The 19432-nt window shown below is 41.0% G+C and overlaps 1 protein-coding gene and 1 pseudogene across 3 annotated transcripts in view; one reads left to right on the forward strand and one right to left on the reverse strand.

The window, feature by feature from the left end:
• The first annotated feature begins 2954 nt into the window (after window positions 1–2954).
• NEK4 (NIMA-related kinase 4) overlaps window positions 2955–19432 on the forward strand; it is a 90945-nt gene continuing 74467 nt past the window's right edge. For 2 of the 3 annotated variants that reach the window (XM_011986203.1, XM_011986204.1), the window contains exons 1-6: window positions 2955–3244; window positions 5309–5575; window positions 6885–7082; window positions 7250–7357; window positions 9247–9401; window positions 12227–12368. In XM_011986203.1, coding sequence (XP_011841593.1) covers window positions 3152–3244; window positions 5309–5575; window positions 6885–7082; window positions 7250–7357; window positions 9247–9401; window positions 12227–12368 — 963 coding nt within the window. In that variant the 5' untranslated portion in view covers window positions 2955–3151. The remainder of the gene's footprint in view (window positions 3245–5308; window positions 5576–6884; window positions 7083–7249; window positions 7358–9246; window positions 9402–12226; window positions 12369–19432) is intronic. The other variant, XM_011986205.1, reaches the window with a different exon arrangement.
• On the reverse strand, window positions 18112–19290 carry LOC105543993 (annotated as a pseudogene).

The following is a 19432-nucleotide window of genomic DNA, read 5'->3' on the forward strand; positions in this document are numbered from 1 at the left end:
TTTGAGAAGGAGTCTCGCTCTGTTGCCCAGGCTGGAGTGCAGTGACACGATCTTGGCTCAATGCAATCTCCGCCTCCCAGGTTCACGTGATTCTCATGCCTCAGCCTCCTGAGTAGCTGGGATTACAGGAGCAGTGCGCCACAATTTTTTTATTGTGGTAAAATATACAGAACATAATATTTATTATTTAACCATATTTAAGAATACAGTTCAGTGGCTTCAGTACACTCATGTTGTGCAGCCATCACCACCATCCATCTCCAGGACTTTTTCATTTTCCCCAGCTAAAACTCTGCACCCATTAAACACTACCCACCAACTCCCTCCTCTCCCCAACCACTGGCAACCACCATTCTACTTTCTGAATCTGTGATTTTGACTACTACAGGTACCTTACATAAGTGAAATCATACTTTTGTCCTCTTGTGACTGCCTTGTTTTATTTAGCATAATGTCCTCAAGGGTCATCCATGTTGTAGCACGTCAGAACATCCTTCCTTTTTAAAAATTTATTTATTTTGAGACAGAGTCGCACTCCGTCACTCAGGCTGGAGTGTAGTGCCAGGATCATGGCTCACTGCAGCCTCAACCTCTGGGGCTCAACTGATTCTCCCACCTCAGCCTCCCAGGTAGCTGGGACTACAGGCATGCACCACCACACCCAGCTAATTTTTATAATTTTTTGTACAGAAGGGGGTCTCACTGTGTTGCTTAGACTGGTTTCAAGTGATCCTCCCACCTTGGCCTCCCAAAGTGCTGGGATTAGGTGTGAGTCATAGTGTGCCGCCTCTAGAGCACTAACTTTAAAAAGCTTACAATTACAAATCCTTCTTCTGTCCCTCTGAGATATATACCTATGTATTTCCTACATCCTAGGAATGTCTTTCTCAAGGACCTGAAATCCATTCCTTTGAAATGTAATCATCAGAAAGGTAGGGCTCATGTCTCCCAGTCTATGTGGGAGAATAGAATCCTGACTTCCCTGATTGCCAGCTAGCAGACACAGTTGGCCTAATCACATTTACGCTAACCAATCCTTTTAATTTTTCACTTCCCAGACTCTAAGTGAGCCCCTGCTTGCTCCCCTGCCTACTCCCTTATTCTTCCTTTGAAATGCCCAATCACCTCTGCACAAATAGAATGGAGTTCAGCTCTTTCCCCTACCGCCAGTAGTTACTGAATAAAATCTATTTTCACCGTTTTAATGCTTGGCTTTGTTTACGTCTCGCTCTGTCGCCCAGGCTGGAGTGCAGTGGCGTGATCTCGGCTCACTGCAAGCTCCGCCTCCTGGGTTCACGCCATTCTCCCGCCTCAGCCTTCTGAGTAGCTGGGACTACAGGTGTGCAGCACCACGCCCGGCTAATTTTTTGTATTTTTAGTAGAGATGGGGTTTCACTGTGTTAACTAGGATGGTCTTGATCTCCTGACCTCGTGATCCGCCTACCTTGACCTCCCAAAGTGCTGGGATTACAGGCATGAGCCACCACGCCCGGCCTGTTTATCTTTAATAATATCATTAACTAGAGTTCAATCTTTATTTATGGTTCTTTTTGTTTGGTTTTCTAGTGAAGATGAAATTTGCTTTGAGGGAAAATGTGCAAATATTAAATTTAGCATTAGATAATTTTGACAAATCCATACACCCAAATCTCCTATCAAGAAATAGATCAAGGATGAGGAGAAATTTGAACCCTTGTGGATTGCTGATGGGAATGTAAAACGGTTCAGTTTGCTGTGGAAAATGGTGTGGTGGTTTCTCAGTACATTAAACTAGAATTAGCATATGATCCAGCAATTTCACTTCTGAGTGTATACCCAAATGAATTAAAAAGAAAGCAGGGATTCAAACAGATATTAGTACACCCATGTTTATAGCAGAATTATTCACAATAGTTAAAAGATGGAAGCTATCCGTGTCCATGACTGCATGAATGGATAAACAAATTGTGGTGTATATATATACAATGGAATATTATTTGGCCATAAAAAGGAAAGACGCCAGGCACAATGGCACACATATCGGCATTTTGGGAGGCCATTGTGGGCGAACTGCTTGAGCCCGGGAGTTCAAGACCAGTCTGGGGAACTTAGTGAGACCCTGTCTCTGAAAAAAATAAAATAGAATTAGCCAGGCATGGAGGTGTGTGCCTGTAGTTGGGAGGATGGCTTGAGCCCAGGAAGTCTAAGCAGCAGTGAGCACCATTGCACCACTGCACTCCAACCTGGGTGACAGGGTCAGACGCTGTCTCAAAAAAAAAAAAAAAAAAAGCGGTCTAGAAAAGGGAGGCATTGGCTGGAACAAATGGTGAATTCTTTTGGCACCCCTGAGCTTTCTTGGGCGGACATTTTAAAGGGGCCTAGGTCCACCTAGAGATCCGCCCTTAGGCTATTAACTTAGCATAACGCCATGCTAGAGTTTAGTCAGGTCTCTTAGTGCGGTGGTTAGGGCAGTCGTTAACTGCTGAGGAGTCTTTGTAGTTCTCAATCAGCAGGCGAAAGTTTTTAGGGATGAAAGGTACTGACATCTCCAATTTACTTTGAATGTATCAAAAAATAGGATGGATTGCTGGATGCAGAGACGGCATGTGATAAAGCGGATACAGCAAATGTTACTGGTACAGTCTGTCACCAATCATTAGAACATGAGCTCCAGGAGGGCAGGGGCTTTGTCGGCCTGGCACATAGGCAGTCAATAAATATTCGTAGAATGAACGAACAATACTTGTAACGGGCTTAGGACAAACAAGTGCACAATAAGAGGAAGCTTTCCCTGACTCTGCCGTGGCGGGGACCCGGACGGTGGAACCGACTAACAGATAGCACGCGGGGCCTGGAGAAGTCGCTCTGGCCTCCTGGAGCCTCTGCTCTATGGTGGGTCCTCCCGGGGCTGCGAAACCTCTCTGGCCGCTCGTGGCGTCCGCTCTATGGCGGTCCTTTGGGGACGCAGGAGCATGCGCAGGACTGCTCCCGGCCCGGATCGCTATGGCAGCGGCGTCGTCGTGGGCTGGGACCCTGCGATCCCGCCCGGGCCTGGCTGCCTCAACAGCCGCCCCCACTGCACACTTTAGGGCATGAACCGAGCCTCCTGCTGCCGCCCGCTGCCCTACCCGCCGCTGCCGCCGCATCCCGACTCTGGGCCAGCGCTGGGAACATGCCCCTGGCCGCCTACTGCTACCTGCGGGTCGTGGGCAAGGGGAGCTACGGAGAGGTGACGCTTGTGAAGCACCGGCGGGACGGCAAGCAGGTCTGCAGGGGTGAGGCCCGGCAAGGGCCGGGGGCGGGCAGAGGTGCGCCGAGGGCGCCTACCGGTAGATTAGATCGGGAGTGGTCGCAAGGGGCTCATCTCGGATGGCATTTCCTCAGGGAGATGGTCCCAGACCAAGATGAGGCCAGGCCTCCCTGTAATATGCGCCCAGAACTTCCTCTACTTCTTTGTTGTATTAATTTTTTTCCTTTTAATTTTCATTTTCTTTAATTACGATTCTTCGTTTTATGAAAAATTTTCAGTCTCTGCATATCTATTTCTTTGTTGTATTAATTGACATGCTTGATCTACACACCTTTCTCCCACCCCCGACAATCTCATGAGAGCAGGTATCATGCATTCCCAGGACTTAACACAGCGCCTAGCAAGCATTATTCCTTGCATAATGGGCCTCAAACGTCTCTACTGTAGACTGCTGGACTCAACTTAAAACTCGGACTCATTTTCTTCCCGCTAAACCTTATTTCATGTCTTCCGTTTCAGTGAATAGCGACACCAACCCACCAGTTGCCCAAGTCGGATACCTGAAGTCATTTTTAAGCCTCCCCACGCACCCCAACACTGATTATATTTATCTATCACTAAGACAGTAGGCCTCTTCTCATCTCTATTGGTACCACCCTAATCCAGGACACCTTGTTTTCTCTAGCTAGGCTATGGCCACAGTTTCCCAACTGGTCGCTGCTACTTGACTTGCTTTTCTCCAATCCATCACTTTCATTGCAGCCTTAGTGATCCTTCTAAAATTTAAATCTGATGTCACTCCTCCTTTCTTTAAAACACTTTATCCCATTACCCTCAGGATAATGAACCAGTTCTTCAATGTGGTATATTAATAGGGTGACAATATAATGTATTGTACAAACTGGGACAATTTTGAAACTGAAAGGAGGCACTATCAATAGTTACACCAGGACAATAGGACTGCTCCAGCCAAGCTGAGAGGAGATGTCCCCGTTAAATATAGGGCCCAACTGCCTGTTCTCCTTGTCACTGGTGCTAGTTGCTTTGCCTGGAACACAAGCTCATGCATAAGAGATTTATTCAGTAGGCATTGGGGGAATCATTGGATTTTGGGGCTGATAATAGGGAACTAGCAATAGCTAGTTATTTGAGCTTTAGTTTACACTTCACAAAACACATTTATGTATGTGTTGAAGAAATGAATTGTATAGTCTTTGAAATGATTGAGGGCAATGTATTAGGTGTTAGAGGCTATCGATTTCTTTTAAGTGAATAATTTTCTATGCTGAAGATCAGTGACTATTAAACTTATGGGGCCATGGATCCCTTTGAGTATCTGATGTAATCCATGGACTATTCTGTCTGCAAATGTATATTCAGGCCATATTTTATGCACCTTTTTGGGAGAGTTTAGATGTTAAGAAATTTCTTTTTTTTTTTTTTTTTTTAATTTTTTTTGAGACAGAGTCTTGCACTGCCTCCCAGGCTGGAGTGCAGTGGTGCGATCTTAGCTCACTGCTGCAATTTCTGCATCCCACGTTCAAGCGATTCTCCTGTGTCAGCCTTCCGAGTTGCTGAGACTACAGGTACACACCACCACGCCGGGCTAATTCTTGTATTTTTAGTAGAGACGGGTTTCACCGTGTTGACCAGGCTGGTCTTGAACTCCTGACCTCAGGTGATCCACCCACCTTGCCCTCCCAAAGTGCTGGAATTACAGTCGTGAGCCACTGTGTACGACCAGACATTAAGAAATTGCTAACACAGGTTTTATAATTGATCCAATAGTATGTTATCTTGAACTCACTTTTTTTAGTCATTAATGAAATTGTGAAATGCAGATGGAAAGGTAATATTTTTGTGGCCTTACAGTGCTATAAATCTAACTTATAAGAAGTATCATTAATAATAGCAAATATTTTCCCCGATTTTGTACTTGGTGAAAAACAAAATGAATAGGTTATCTGACAGGCTCTACAAGGTTGGTTTTGAGGATATTCTTGAGAGCCCTTAGATAACTCTGAGGCCACAAATCTTGTGTTTATTTGCACGTTGTAAAAATACATGTTTTGTTTTTAGTATGTCATCAAAAAACTGAACCTCCAAAATGCCTCTAGCCGAGAGCGGCGAGCTGCTGAACAGGAAGCCCAGCTCTTGTCTCAGTTGAAGCATCCCAACATTGTCACCTACAAGGAGTCATGGGAAGGAGGAGATGGTCTGCTCTACATCGTCATGGGCTTCTGTGAAGGAGGTGATCTGTACCGAAAGCTTAAGGAGCAGAAAGGGCAGCTTCTGCCTGAGAATCAGGTGGTAGAGTGGTTTGTACAGATCGCCATGGCTTTGCAGGTACTGTGTAGACTAATAGCATCCTAGCTTGTTCCCAGATGACAAGAAGATGGCAGGTGTATTTTAGGAAAATTTTTCTTCAGATACTTACATATGGAAATGTATTTTTTGGAAAATTCATTTGTAAAGTTGACCCAGTCACTCTTGCTGTAGCATTGGAACTTTTCTAAGCAACTGATACCTATATTAAAATAGACCTAGATTTCATATCTAATTGCAGGGGAAGCCCACTCATTTAATATTTATAGCAAAGTCAATTTTAAGGACCCTGAGGCAACCAAGAGCAAAGAGTGACTATGTTTGTTATCCATTGGTCAGTTGTGTCATGCTGAAAGGTAGCTAGGCTAATTGATATGCCCAAGTGATTTCATCTGTCACCCTGCTGGGGTACAGTAGATGGAAATGCAAAATAAGTTTTCTTTTTTTTTATTTTTTAGAATTGGGCAGCACTTCATTCTATAAGATGGAATAAGTGTTCCTACAAGTTTGTGTTTTAATATGCATGTAACTCAAAAGCAAGACTGTTTATGAAATATTATTTTGGAACTGGGTAGACTTGTCCAGAATTAATTGACCATGTTTAAATTCTGAGATACTTCCTCTAAATAAAAATGCTTTTGCTATACTTGAAAATATTATTAAGCTGAGGATTTCATGTGTCTGACTTTGTATAAGTTGCCTACCTTCAGTGGGAGTTTGTAAGCATTTTTTTTTTGAGACAGAGTGTCACTGTCGCCCAGATTCAAGTGCAATGACTCAATCATGGCTTGTTCCAACCTCCCGCTCCTGGGTTCAAGATTCTCATGCTTCAGCCTCCCAAGTAGCTGGGATTATAGGCATGTGTCACCATGCCCAGCTAATTTTTGTATTTCTTTAGTAGAGATGGGGTTTTGCCATGTTGGCCAGGCTGGTCTTGAACTCCTGGCCTCAAGTGATCCGCCCACCTCAGCCTCCCAAACTGCTGAACAATGCGCCTGGCCTGTAAACATATTGTTAAACTGGATTCATGTAGTCCCAAAATGTATTAATTGTCAAGCTACCAGAGAACAGTTTTGATGTGTACTGGGTAAGTCAATGCATGGAACTTAATTTTCTCGTTTGAAATATTGTAAATTAGACCTTTTATTTAGAGATTATAAAGCAATGATGTTTGGTAGGTATTTGTTTGTTGAATAAGGAATTGTATGGTTGGTTACTCTTTATGGTCAAAGACTGTAACTCATGCCATTGCTGATGGTATATAATAGGCCAGGAATAAATACATAATTGAGTCTATTTATATGTAATAAAATCTTGTTTCTTTCCTCAGTATTTACATGAAAAACACATCCTTCATCGAGATCTGAAAACTCAAAATGTCTTCCTAACAAGAACAAACATCATCAAAGTGGGGGACCTAGGAATTGCCCGAGTGTTAGAGAACCACTGTGACATGGCTAGCACACTCATTGGCACACCCTACTACATGAGCCCTGAATTGTTCTCAAACAAACCCTACAACTATAAGGTAGAATTGGGCTCTGTATGCTGGCTTACCTAGTACTCGTAATTTCAGAAGTTAGTTAAGTCAGATAATTATGAATTGGTTTAAGGAAAATGTTTTCTTTTTTTAAAGGGGAAAAAATGTAAATAAGCTATTCTGACATTTAACCATTTACTGTTTTTATTTTCTAGTCTGATGTTTGGGCTCTAGGATGCTGTGTCTATGAAATGGCTACCCTGAAGCATGCTTTCAATGCAAAAGATATGAATTCTTTAGTTTATCGGATTATTGAAGGAAAGGTAAAGAATAATCTAGAACTAATTGACCAGTATTTCTATAGTGCAGCTTTATAAATAGCTACTAGCAAAATCATTGATGATTTTGATGAGTCAGTGAGTAATTATTGATATTGGGTTGATAGTTAACAATGGTGGGTCCCCTCTGTGGGGAAGGTCAGACTAGAGGGAAAGGGATTGATGGATCATTTCTTAATATTAATCTGTAAGATGGCTTAATGGCTGAAAAGAATTGGCTTTTTGAAAACCTATGCCTATAGTCATAGGATGTGCAGATGCCCTGAGAGGCTATTTATCTCTTCTTCTAAGCAGCCTATGATTGAATGAGCTACATTTAAAATGAGTTTACTCTGTTTGAACTTGTTGTTCCTTTGATAATCATCACAATAATCAATAACTAGTTAAGAACCACAGAAAGCATTGTGTCTGATATAGACTCCAGAGTGACCGACTTTGTATGTTCCATGAGGCTAGTTGCCTTTATAGTGTCAGGCATCCGTGTACTGTTAAGGGATTTTTTTTTTTTTTTTTGAGATGGAGTTTTGCTCTTGTCTCCTAGGCTGGAGTGCAATGGCATGATCTCAGCTCACAGCAACCTCTACCTCCTGGGTTCAAGTGATTCTCGTGCCTTAGCTTACCAAGTAGCTGGGATTACAGGCACGTGTCACCATGCCCAGCTAATTTTTATATTTTTAGTACAGATGGTGTTTTACCATGTTGGCCAGGCTGGTCTCGAACCTCAGGTGACGTGCCCGCCTCAGCCTCCCAAAATGCTGAGATTGCAGGTGTGAGCCACCGCGCCTGGCCAATGTACTGTTAAGTTTTAAAGGCCATGAATCACCTATTGATTTTAATACTATCCCACAACTCATTTAATTTTTCAATTTGAAACATATTGAAAAACATACACAAAAGTAAAATTTTCCCATAATGCCACTACTTAAGAATCAAACAAGAAGGGAGTGAAATTCTCTTCTCCTTCTATTCCCATTCCCTGGAAGATGACCATTGCTGGCAATTTGGTACATGGCCTTTCTGTTTTTTTCCTGCCTTTATACAGACATAACTCTGTGTGTGTGTGTGCATGTGTACACGTACACCCACAGATTCTTAAACTGAAATGGAATCAGGCTGTTTGCATGGTACATAACTTGTTTTTTTGACTTAATACATGAGGGACATCTTTCCAAGTTGGTACCTACAAGTCTTGGTTTTTTGTTTTTTTGTTTTTTTTTAGATGGAGTCTCACTCTGTCACCCAGGCTGGAGTGCAGTGGCGCAATCTTGGCTCACTGCAAGCTCTGCCTCCTGGGTTCACACCATTCTCCTGCCTCAGCCTCCCAAGTAGCTGGGACTACAGGTGCCCGCCACCACGCCCAGCTAATTTTTTGTATTTTTAGTAGAGACAGAGTTTCACTGTGTTAGCCAGGATGGTCTCGATCTCCTGACCTCATGATCCACCCGCCTGGCCTCCCAAAGTGCTGGGATTACAGGCATGAGCCACTGTGACTGGCTTCTTCTTCTTTATAAGAAGAATGTATGATAATTTATTCCACAGATCCACTATGGGACATTTATGTTTCCAGTTGTTTACTACTGCAAGAACAGTACTGCATTGAACATCCTGGTACATAAGTCTTTAGGAAACTCATACTCTTATTTCTGAGAGAGTGTCATCAGATGGGACTGCTGGGTTGAAGGATATACTTTTATAATTTTACAACTTGTTATCTTACAACTGGGATACCAGTACACTTCCTGTAGACTAACATACTGATTGTTTTCTGCTTATGTGGATATATGACTATAAATAAATATTGGGAAACCTCTATCAGCTTTTACTTTGTTTCACAAGACCATTAGTCATAATTACAGTATTATTTTTCTTTGTAGCTGCCACCAATGCCAAGGGATTACAGCCCAGAGTTGGCAGAACTGATAAGAACAATGCTGAGTAAAAGGCCTGAAGAAAGGCCGTCTGTGAGGAGCATCCTGAGGCAGCCTTATATAAAGCGGCAAATCTCCTTCTTTTTGGAGGCCACAAAGATGTAAGCTACTTCCCTTGCAAATTGCTGGGCTAAATAGATGGGGTAAAAGAGGGTGGCTTCTATAATATTCATATGCAAGAATTAATGGTGGGTTCTTTTTTAAAAAACAAGAAATAAAATGGCCTGATTACATATGTAGAGGAGGCAAGATTCTACCCTCTTAGGGTTTTTTGGCTGAGTTTGAGAATTAAACTTACAATTTAACAGGAGAAAAGTATATAGATTTATTTAATACCTGAATAAGTTTTATGTGACACAGGAGCCCTCATAAGGAAATGAAGACCCAAAGAAGTGGCAAAACCTAAATGCTTTTGTGCTTGATTCAACAAAGAGAGGGAATTGTGGAAAAGTAAACTATGTGGAGAGGAAGATAAGAATTATTTTAATAAGGTCTGTTTATAGAATTCTCTCAGTTCAGCTTTCCATTCTTAATAATAAGAATGTTACTTTCCTTCTGATACAGGGAGGACATATTTCATATGGGAGTTTTATCTTCTGCTTTCTGGAAGAAAAAGGGAAGGTCAGAGTATCCTTCTTGCACCTACTTTTTTTTTTTTTTGAGATGGAGTCTTGCTGTGTCACCCAGGCTGGAGTGCAGTGGCATGATCTCAGCTCACTGCAACCTCCGCCTCTCGGGTTCAAGCAATTCTCCTGCATCAGCCTCCCCAGTAGCTAGGATTATAGGTGCCCGCCACTGTGCCCGGCTAATTTTTGTATTTTTAGTAGATACAGGGTTTCACCATGTTGGCCAGGCTGGTCTTGAACTCCTGACCTCGTGATCCGCCCGCCTCAGCCTCCCAAAGCTTACACTTACTTTTTAAAGAACCTTAGCCCAAAATGATCTTTATGCCAAAGTAGCACTTTTGGCATGGCATTTTCTCCCAGTCTTCAAATACATGTTGAAATTTGCTTAATTGCTAAAATCAGAAATTTGGAGAACCACTGTCATATTCCTCAGAGGGTTCTAAGACATATAGTGTAAATTGTTTTTAAAAGGACACATGCACGACTCTGGGTTCACTGCCTATGAGTTAGCCCTGTTCTCAAGGAGCAGCCAAATAATAAAAGAGGGCATATGTTTTAGAAATCATATTATAATTAGAGATTATCTAAGAAACCTATATGTCTTACTATGTAATATGGTAATATTTAAAAAGTAGTGCTCACATTTCTGAGAGCTTGCATAAAGTTCCCTCTTCATTCATATAACTTCCCGAGAGAATTCCTTGCTTTGACTTGCAGGTCCTGCCTTTACTAAACAGGTGTTCCAGGATCTAAGACTTAGGGCTGGGCAAAACTATTACAATCTGTTTGGCTTCTCCTCTTGCCTTGTGGCATGTTAAATTTGGAAAGAGAGGTGGCAATGCTACAGATTCCTGAGGGAATAAAGAATAACCATCTTGGCCGGGCGAGGTGGCTCATGCCTGTAATCCCAGCACTTTGGGAGGCCGAGACGGGTGGATCACGAGGTCAGGAGATCGAGACCATCCTGGCTAACACGGTGAAACCCCGTCTCTACTAAAAATACAAAAAATTAGCCGGGCGCAGTGGCGGGCGCCTGTAGTCCCAACTACTCGGGAGGCTGAGGCAGGAGAATGGCGTGAACCCGGGAGGCGGAGCTTGCAGTGAGCTGAGATCTGGCCACTGCACTCCAGCCTGGGCGACAGAGCGAGACTTTGTCTCAAAAAAAAAAAAAAAAAATTAAAGAATAACCATCTTTTTGTGTACATTGTCTATATAATTTCCCACCAAGCAGAACTTTGGCCTTCCAGTGCACTGATCTCCATGCTTGTCTTGAATTCTCCAGAGGTTTAGCCCAGTTTTAGAACTGACATGCTAAAATAGTTGGGGATATTATTCCTGTATACATTTATTAAAGTCAGCATTAAGTATACCAATCAGTTTTACTCTCAAAGTTAGCCAAGCAGTTGTGGTATTATTACAAACATGTAAAATTTGAAAATGAAAATTAACCTGGTACTCCCATATGTGAGGCAGTCTCCCACAGAATTTTTATTTTGGAATAATTTTGTATAAACAGAAAAGTTGGAAAGATAGTGTGGAAAGTTCCTGTATACCCCTCATCTAATTTCTTCTGTGATTACTAGATTACATACCCTGATGCATTTGTCAAAACTAAGAAACCAACATTGAAATATTACTATTGACTTGGCCATGCGTGGTGGCTCATGCCTGTAATCCCAGCACTTTGGGAGGCCGAGGCTGGCAGATCACCTGATGTCAGGAGTTTGAGACCAGCCTGGCCGACATGGCGAAACCCCATCTCTACTAAAAAAAAAATACAAAAAATTAGCCAGGCGTGGTGGCACACGCCTGTAGCCGCAGCTACTCAGGAGGCTGAGGCACAAGAATTGCTTGAACCCAGGCAGTGGAGGTTGCAATGAGCTGAGATCACACCACTGCACTGTAGCCTGGGTGACAGAGTGAGACTCTGTCTCAATAAAAAAAAAAAAAAAAAAAAAGAAAAGTCTTACTATTGACTAAATTTCAGACTTTCTTTGGCTTTCACCAGTTTTTTCTCTCTAACATCTCTTTTCTATTCCAGGATCCAATCCAGGATATAGTACATCTAATCAGGGGTCTGTGATCGTTTCTCACTTTCTTTATTTTTTATGACCTTGTTTCTTTCAAAGACTACTGGTCAGGTGTTTTGTAGGATGCCCTTTAGATTTTTAGAAAACTGTTCTCTATAAATGGTGCAGTTCTGTAAGGGAATTCATTGTATACACACACTTCCACCTATACATAAAAACCCATAATCTTCAGTATATTGATAATAACTCTTTCTTTTCTTCTTCATAAAGAAAAACCTCCAAAAGTAACATTAAAAATGGTGACTCTAAATCCAAGCCTTTTGCTACAGTGGTTTCCGGAAAGGCAGAATCAAATCATGAAGTAATCCACCCCCAACCACACTCTTCTGAGGGCTCCCAGACATATATAATGGTATGTTTCTTTTTAAAGGGTATGTGTTTTAGAAACTGCACTTAGAAAAATGGGCCATTTAAGCAAATTATTTTATGTGAAATGATTATGCTTTACTAGAGATTCTGTTGTACAATTAATTCCTTATTGTAAAGAAAGAGTACTGGTTAAGTGATTGATTTAGCTTTATCCAAATTGGGCTGTCAAAATGTTCGTGAAATCAGTGCTGTAATAACTTTTAAGAATTTTTTAGGTGAAATTTATGTAACGAAATTAACCATTTTAAAGTAAACAATTAAGGTGGGTGCGGTGGCTCATGCCTGCAATTCTAGCACTCTGGGAGGCCGAGGCTGGCAGATCACCTGAGGTCAGGAGTTCAAGACCAGCCTGGCCAACATGGAGAAATCCCGTCTCTACTAAAAATACAAAAATTAGCCAACTGTGGTGGCGTGTGCCTGTAGTCCTAGCTACTCAGGAGGCTGAGGGAGGAGAATAGCTTGAACCTGGGAGGCGGAGGTTGCAGTGAGCCAAGATTGTACCACTGTACTCCAACCTGGGTGACAGAATGAGACACTGTTTCAAAAATAAAAATAAATAGTTAAATAAAGTGATCAATTAAGTGTGGCCAGTACATTCACAGTGTAGTGCAACCATCACTTCTATGTAGTTCCAAAACATTTTTATCACCCCAAAGGAAATCTCTTCCTCATTAAGCAGTCACTCCCCATTTTGTCCTTCACCTAGCCTCTGGCAACCACCAATGTGTTTCCTGTCTCTATGAAGTCACCTTTCCTGGATATTTCATGTAAATAGGATCATTAAATATATGACCTTTTGTTTCTGGTGTCTTCCACATAGCATATTTTCAAGGTTGATCCATGTAGCATGTATAAATACTTCATTTCTTTTTAGGTCTGGCTACCATTGTATGGATATACCACAGTTTGTTTATCCATTCATCCATTAGTAGACATTTGAGTTTTTTTCACCTTTTGGCTATTGCTATGAATATATGTGTACATGTAGTTGAGTACCTGTTTTCCGTTCTTTTGTGTCCATACCTAGCAGTGGAATTACTGAATCAAATGGTAATTTTTGATTTGACTTTTTTTTGGTTTGACTTTTTGAGGAACTGTTGCACTGTTTTCTACAGTGGCTGTACCGTTTGACATTCCCATCAGCAGTGCACAAGGGTTTCAGTTTCTCTACATCTTTGCCAACACTTGTTATTTTCTGATTTTTTGATTCTAGCCATCCTAGTGGGTATAAAGTGGTATCCTATTGTATTTTTGATTTGTATTTCCCTAATGATTAATGACATACAGCATCTTTTCACATGCTTGTTGGCCATTTGTATGTCTTCTTTGGAGAAATATCTGCTAAAGCTTTTGCCTTTTTTTTTTATACAGGGTCTCACTCTGTTGCCTAGGCTGGAGTACAGTGGTGTGATCATGGCTCACTCTAGCTTCTACCTCTTGGGATCAAGTGATCCTCCCACCTCAGCCTCCTGAGTAGCTGGGACCACAGCATGCCGCTATGCCTGGCTAATTTTTTTATTTGTAGAGACAACGTCTTTCTATATTGCCTGGGCTGGTCTCAAACTCCTGGGCTCAGGCGATCCTCCTACCTTGGCTTTCCAAACAAAGTGCTGGGATTATAGGCATGAGCCACTGTGCCCAGGCTTTTTTTTTCTTTTTTTAAGAGAGGATCTTGCTCTGTCACCCAGGCTGGAGTACAGTGGCATCATCATAGCTCACCACAGCCTCTGAACTTGACTCAAGGGATCCTCCTACCTCAGCCTTCCGATTAACTGGGTCTACAGGTGCACGCCACCATACCTGGCTAACTGTTACGATTATTTTTGTAGAGGTGGGTCTCACTATGTTGCTCAGGCTGGTCTCAAACTCCTGGGCCCAAGCAGTTCAGTTCTTCTGCCTTTTCCTCCCAAAGTGCTGATATTACAGGTATGAGCCACATCACCCAGCCCCTGCCCAATTTTAAATTGTATTTTTGTCTTTTTGTTGTTGAGTCATAAGAGTTCTCTATCTGTGTTCCAGATACTAGTCCCTTGTCAGACAGACAACTTGCAATATTTTCTCCATTGTATAGGTTGTCTTTTCTTTCCCTTTTTAATTAACTTTTCTTTTTTGTTTTTAAAAATTTCTTTTGTTTTTTTCACTTTCTTGATAATGTCCTTTTCACAAAAGCTTCTAATTTTGATGAAGTCCAGTTTATCTATTTTTTTATTTTGTTGTCATAGCTAAGAATCCCTTGTCAAATCCAACATCTTGAAGGTTTATGCCATAGTTTCTTGTAACAATTTTAGAGTTTTAGCTCTTATATTTAGGTTGTCGATCCAATTTTAATTTTTTCATTATGATAAAATACACATAATGTAAAATTTACTATCTTAATCGTCTGTAAATGTACAATTCAGTGGTGTTAAATACATCTATAATGTTATGCAGCCATCATCACTCATCTTCATGACTCTCATATTGTAAAACTGAACTCTGTTCTCTTTAAACAGTATCTCCCCATTCCCTACTACCCCAGTCCCTGGCAATCACTGTTCTACCATTCTTCTTCTTCTTCTTTTTTTTTTTTTTTTTTGAAATGGAGTCTTGCTGTGTCGCCCAGGCTAGAGTGCAGTGGCATGATCTCAGCTCACTGCAACCTCCACCTCCCTGGTTCAAGCAATTCCCCTGCCTCAGCCTCCCGAATAGCTGGGATTACAGGTGCATGCCACGACATCTAGCTAATTTTTTTGTGTTATTAGTAGAGACAGGGTTTCAACATGTTGGCCAGACTGGTCTCGAACTCCTGACCTCAGGCAATCCACCTGCCTCGGCCTCCCAAAGTGCTGAGATTACAGGTGTGAGCCACTGTGCCTGGCCCACCATTCTACTTTCTATCTCCATGGTTTTGACTAGTGTAAGTACCTTGGATAAGGGGATCATGCAGTATTTGTCTTTCATGACTGCCTTGTTTCGTTTCACATAATATCCTCAAGGTTCATCCATGTTGTGACATATGTCAGAATTTCCTTCCTTTTTAATGCTGAATAATATTATGTTGTATGTGTCCCACATTTTGTTTATCTGGTTCATCTGCAGATGTACATTTGTGTTGTTTCCACCTTTTTGCTATTGTGAATAATGCTGCTATGAATATGGGTGTACACGTATCTCTTTGAGACCCTGATTTCTTTTTTCTTTTTTTCTGAGACAGAGTCTCACTGTTACCCAGGTTGGAGTGCAATGGCACAATCTTGGCTCACTGTAACTTCCACCTCCTGGGTTCAAGCGATTCTCCTGCCTCGGCCTCCCAAGTAGCTGGGATTACGGGCATGTGCCACCATGCCTAGCTAATTTTTGTATTTTTAGTAGAGATGGGATTTCACCATGTTGGCCAGGCTGGTCTCAAACTCCTGACCTCAAGTGATCCACCCACCTTAGCCTCCCAAAGTTCTGGAATTACAGATATGAGCCACTGCTCCCAGCCAAGACCCTGATTTCTGTTTTTTTGGGTATATAACCAGAAGTGGAACTGCTGACCACATGGTAATTCTATTTTTAACTTTTTGAGGACCTGTAGTACTGTTTTCCACAACTTCTGTATCATTTTACATTCCTATCAGCAGTACACAAAGGTTCCAGTTTCTCTACATTCTCACCAGTACTTGTTATTTCCTGGGATTTGTTAGTAATAGCCATCCTAATGGGCATGAGATGGTATCTCATTGTAGTTTTGATTTGCATTTCCCTAGTGATTAGTTATATTGAGCATTTTTTGTGTGCTTCTTGGCCATTTGCATATCTTTTTGGGAGGAATGTCTATTCAAGTCCTTTGCCCATTTTTGAGTTGGGTCGTTCATTTTTTGCTGTTGAATTTTAGGAGTTCTCCATATATTCAAGATGTCAATCCCTTATCACATACATGTTTTGCAAATATTTTCTCTCATTTTGTGGGTTACCTTTTTACTCTGTTGATAGTATTTTTTGATGCACAAAATTTTTAATTTTTGTGAAATCCAATATGTCTTTTTCTTGTGTTGCCTGTGCCTTTGGTGTCCTATCCAGAAAATCATTGCCAAATCCAATGTTGTGAAGCCTTTGCCTTATGTCTTCTTCTGAGAGTTTTATAGTTTTAGGTCTTACATTTAGGTTTTTTGTTCATTTTGAGTTAATTTTTTATATGGTATTAGGTAAAGGTCTGACTTCATTCTTCTGTATATGGGTATTTAGCTTTTTCAGCACTATTTGTTGAAAAAACTGTCCTTTCCTCATTAAATGATCATGGCACCTTTGTCAAAAATCATTAGCCCACACATGTGAAGGTTTATTTCTGGGTTCCCCATTCTGTTCCATTGGTTTCTATGTATAATGTCCGTTTTTATACGAATACTACACTGTTTTGATAATGTAGTTTTGTGGTATGTTTTAAAATCGTGAGGCATGAGTCCTCCATCTCTATTCTTCTTTTTCAAGATTGTTTTGGCTATTTGGGAGCGCTTGAGATTCCATTGAATTTTAGGATGGATTTTTCTGTTTTTCCAAAGAATGTCATTGGGATTTTGATAAGGATTAGATTGAATCTATAGATTGCTCTGGGTAGTATTAATATATTAACAATATTAAGCTCTTCTCAAGGAGATGCCCAATTGTAAAAAGAGAAAAAAAGAACGAACAATGTTAACAGTCTTCCAATCCATGAGCATGGGATGTGTTTCCATTTATTTATGTCTTCTTTACATATCTTTCAACACCATTTTGTAGATTTCACTATGTGAGTCTTCTTTCACCTTTTGGTTAATTCCTAATTATTTTATTATTTTTGATACTGTTGTAAATTGAATTGTTTTTGTAATTTGCTTCTCAGACTGTCTATGGTTAGTATATAGAAATGCAACTGTTTTTTGTATGTTGACTTTGCCTCTTGCTACCTTGCTCAGTTCATTTATTAGTTCTAACAGTTTCTGCGTGTGGAATCTTTAGGGTTTCCTATACACAAGATCATATCATCTGCAAAAGGAGATAATTTTACTTCTTCTTTTCTAATTTTGATGCCTTATTTTTTTTTCCTTGCCTAATTGCTCTGACTAGAACTTCTAGTACTATATTAACTAGAAGAGGTGAAAACAGGTATTCTTGCCTTGTTCCTGATCTTAGAGGAAAAGCTTTCAGTCTTTTACCATTAAATGTGATGTTTACTGTGGGTGTTTCATATGTGACTTTTATTATGTTATGAATTTTTTTTTCTATTCCTAGTTTGTTGAATTTTTTTTTTTAATCATGAAAAGGTGTTTTTTTTTTCACAGCCCTGAAAATCATCACATAAGGGTGTTGATCATGTGTTTTTTTTCCTTCATTTTGTTAATGTGGTCTAATACTACATATGAAGCATTTAATTCATTGTCCTTAATTACATTCACAGTATCATGCAACCATCATCACTATCTTCCAAAACGTTTCCATCATTTCAAACAGAAACTTTGTACCCATTGAGCAATAATTTTCTATTCCCTCTATCCTCAGGCCCTGGTAAGCTCTCATCTACTTTTTGTCTTTTTGGATTTGCCTGTTCTAGATATATTATATAAGTGGAATCATACAATATTTGTCTTTCTGTTTCTGGCTTCTTTCTTTCTTTCTTTTTCATTGTTAACATGGTTTTGTTTTTTGGGCTGTCCATTGCCATTGGTCAGCTTGAACTAGTCCAGAGTCCAGCAGGAAAGTGCATGGTGTACCAGATTCACCATCTCTTAAGTTGCTACTGTTTTCTCTTCTTTACTGAAAGATTGTACTGAGCCAGTCTTTACCTATGACAGGCCGGCGACACGAACACTTATTGTGCTGTTCTTCAGGCTTTTCTGAGTCAGCATCTTTTCTTTGGCTTCATCATGTACAGAAGGATTCCATGGAGAAAAGCTAATTGCATGAGTCTTCTATTTTAGATTGGTCAGACAAATGAGTAATGCACACCTTAACACTGTCAACCACTTTACTCTTAAAAAGCTGAACATCTTTCTCGTACAGTATTGCAGCCTCTGGGTTTAGGGGGCTTTTTTATCAGTCTTGTAGAAAACTCTCCCTGCATATTGTTAGTACTTGCCAAATTTGATTATGATTCCACCTCCATTTTCCAAATGCTCTCTTCACATCCAGTTCATCTGAGGTGGCATCACCTAGTAGGTGAAAGATGGGAATACCGAATATCAAGCATGGATAGTCACCATCTGGATAGTAATCAGGGATAGATGTAAACTGCAAACTTAAATACACCATCTTTTTTTTTTTTTTTTTTGAGACAGAGTCACTCTGTTGCCCAGGCTAGAGTGTGGTGGTGCGATCTTGGCTTATGGCAAACTGCCTCCTGGGTTCAAGTGATCTCCTGCCTCAGCCTCCTGAGTAGCTGGGATTACAGGCATGTGGCACCACACCAGCAAATTCTTATATTTTTGGTTAGAGACGGGTTTCACCATGTTGGCCAGGCTGGTCTCGAACTCCTAACCTCAAGTGCTCCATCCACCTCAGACTCTCAAAGTGCTGGGATTATAGGTGTGAGCCACCACGCCTGCCTAAATATGCCATCTTGATAAAGTCTATGCTCTATGATTATTAGTCCAAACCACTTTAATACAGAGGGATAAGATGGCTGCACATAGACACCTAATAACATCTGCTCCACAACCAAGGTAAATTCTGCAAGAGGAGAGTATTTCAGGTGGACGAGTCTATAGGAAGCATGCATGCCATTTGTTGACTCTGCTGCTGGGGCAGAAGGTGTAGGCTTAGTTATGGGCAAAGCATTTTTGGGAATAGAAGGCAGCTGTTTCTTTGGCATAGTTCATGGAAGACTGATTTTCACATCCCCTGCCAATGTTTTCAGCTTCAGATCATTTCCATATAGAGCTTGTAGACATGCTCCCGAAAGAGTTCATAATGTGTACTCCAAACAAAGAAATTCAGTATTATGTCATCAGACTCTTCTGTCCTCAGCATTCAATTTACCAGCCTTCCGGGCATTGTGCCTCACCTCTGCACCTTCAATGTAGAGTTCCCAGCTGCCCATCACCTTTGCGG

Source organism: Mandrillus leucophaeus, unplaced genomic scaffold, assembly GCF_000951045.1.
Source record: "Mandrillus leucophaeus isolate KB7577 unplaced genomic scaffold, Mleu.le_1.0 Scaffold296, whole genome shotgun sequence".
Taxonomy (NCBI): Eukaryota; Metazoa; Chordata; class Mammalia; order Primates; family Cercopithecidae; genus Mandrillus; species Mandrillus leucophaeus.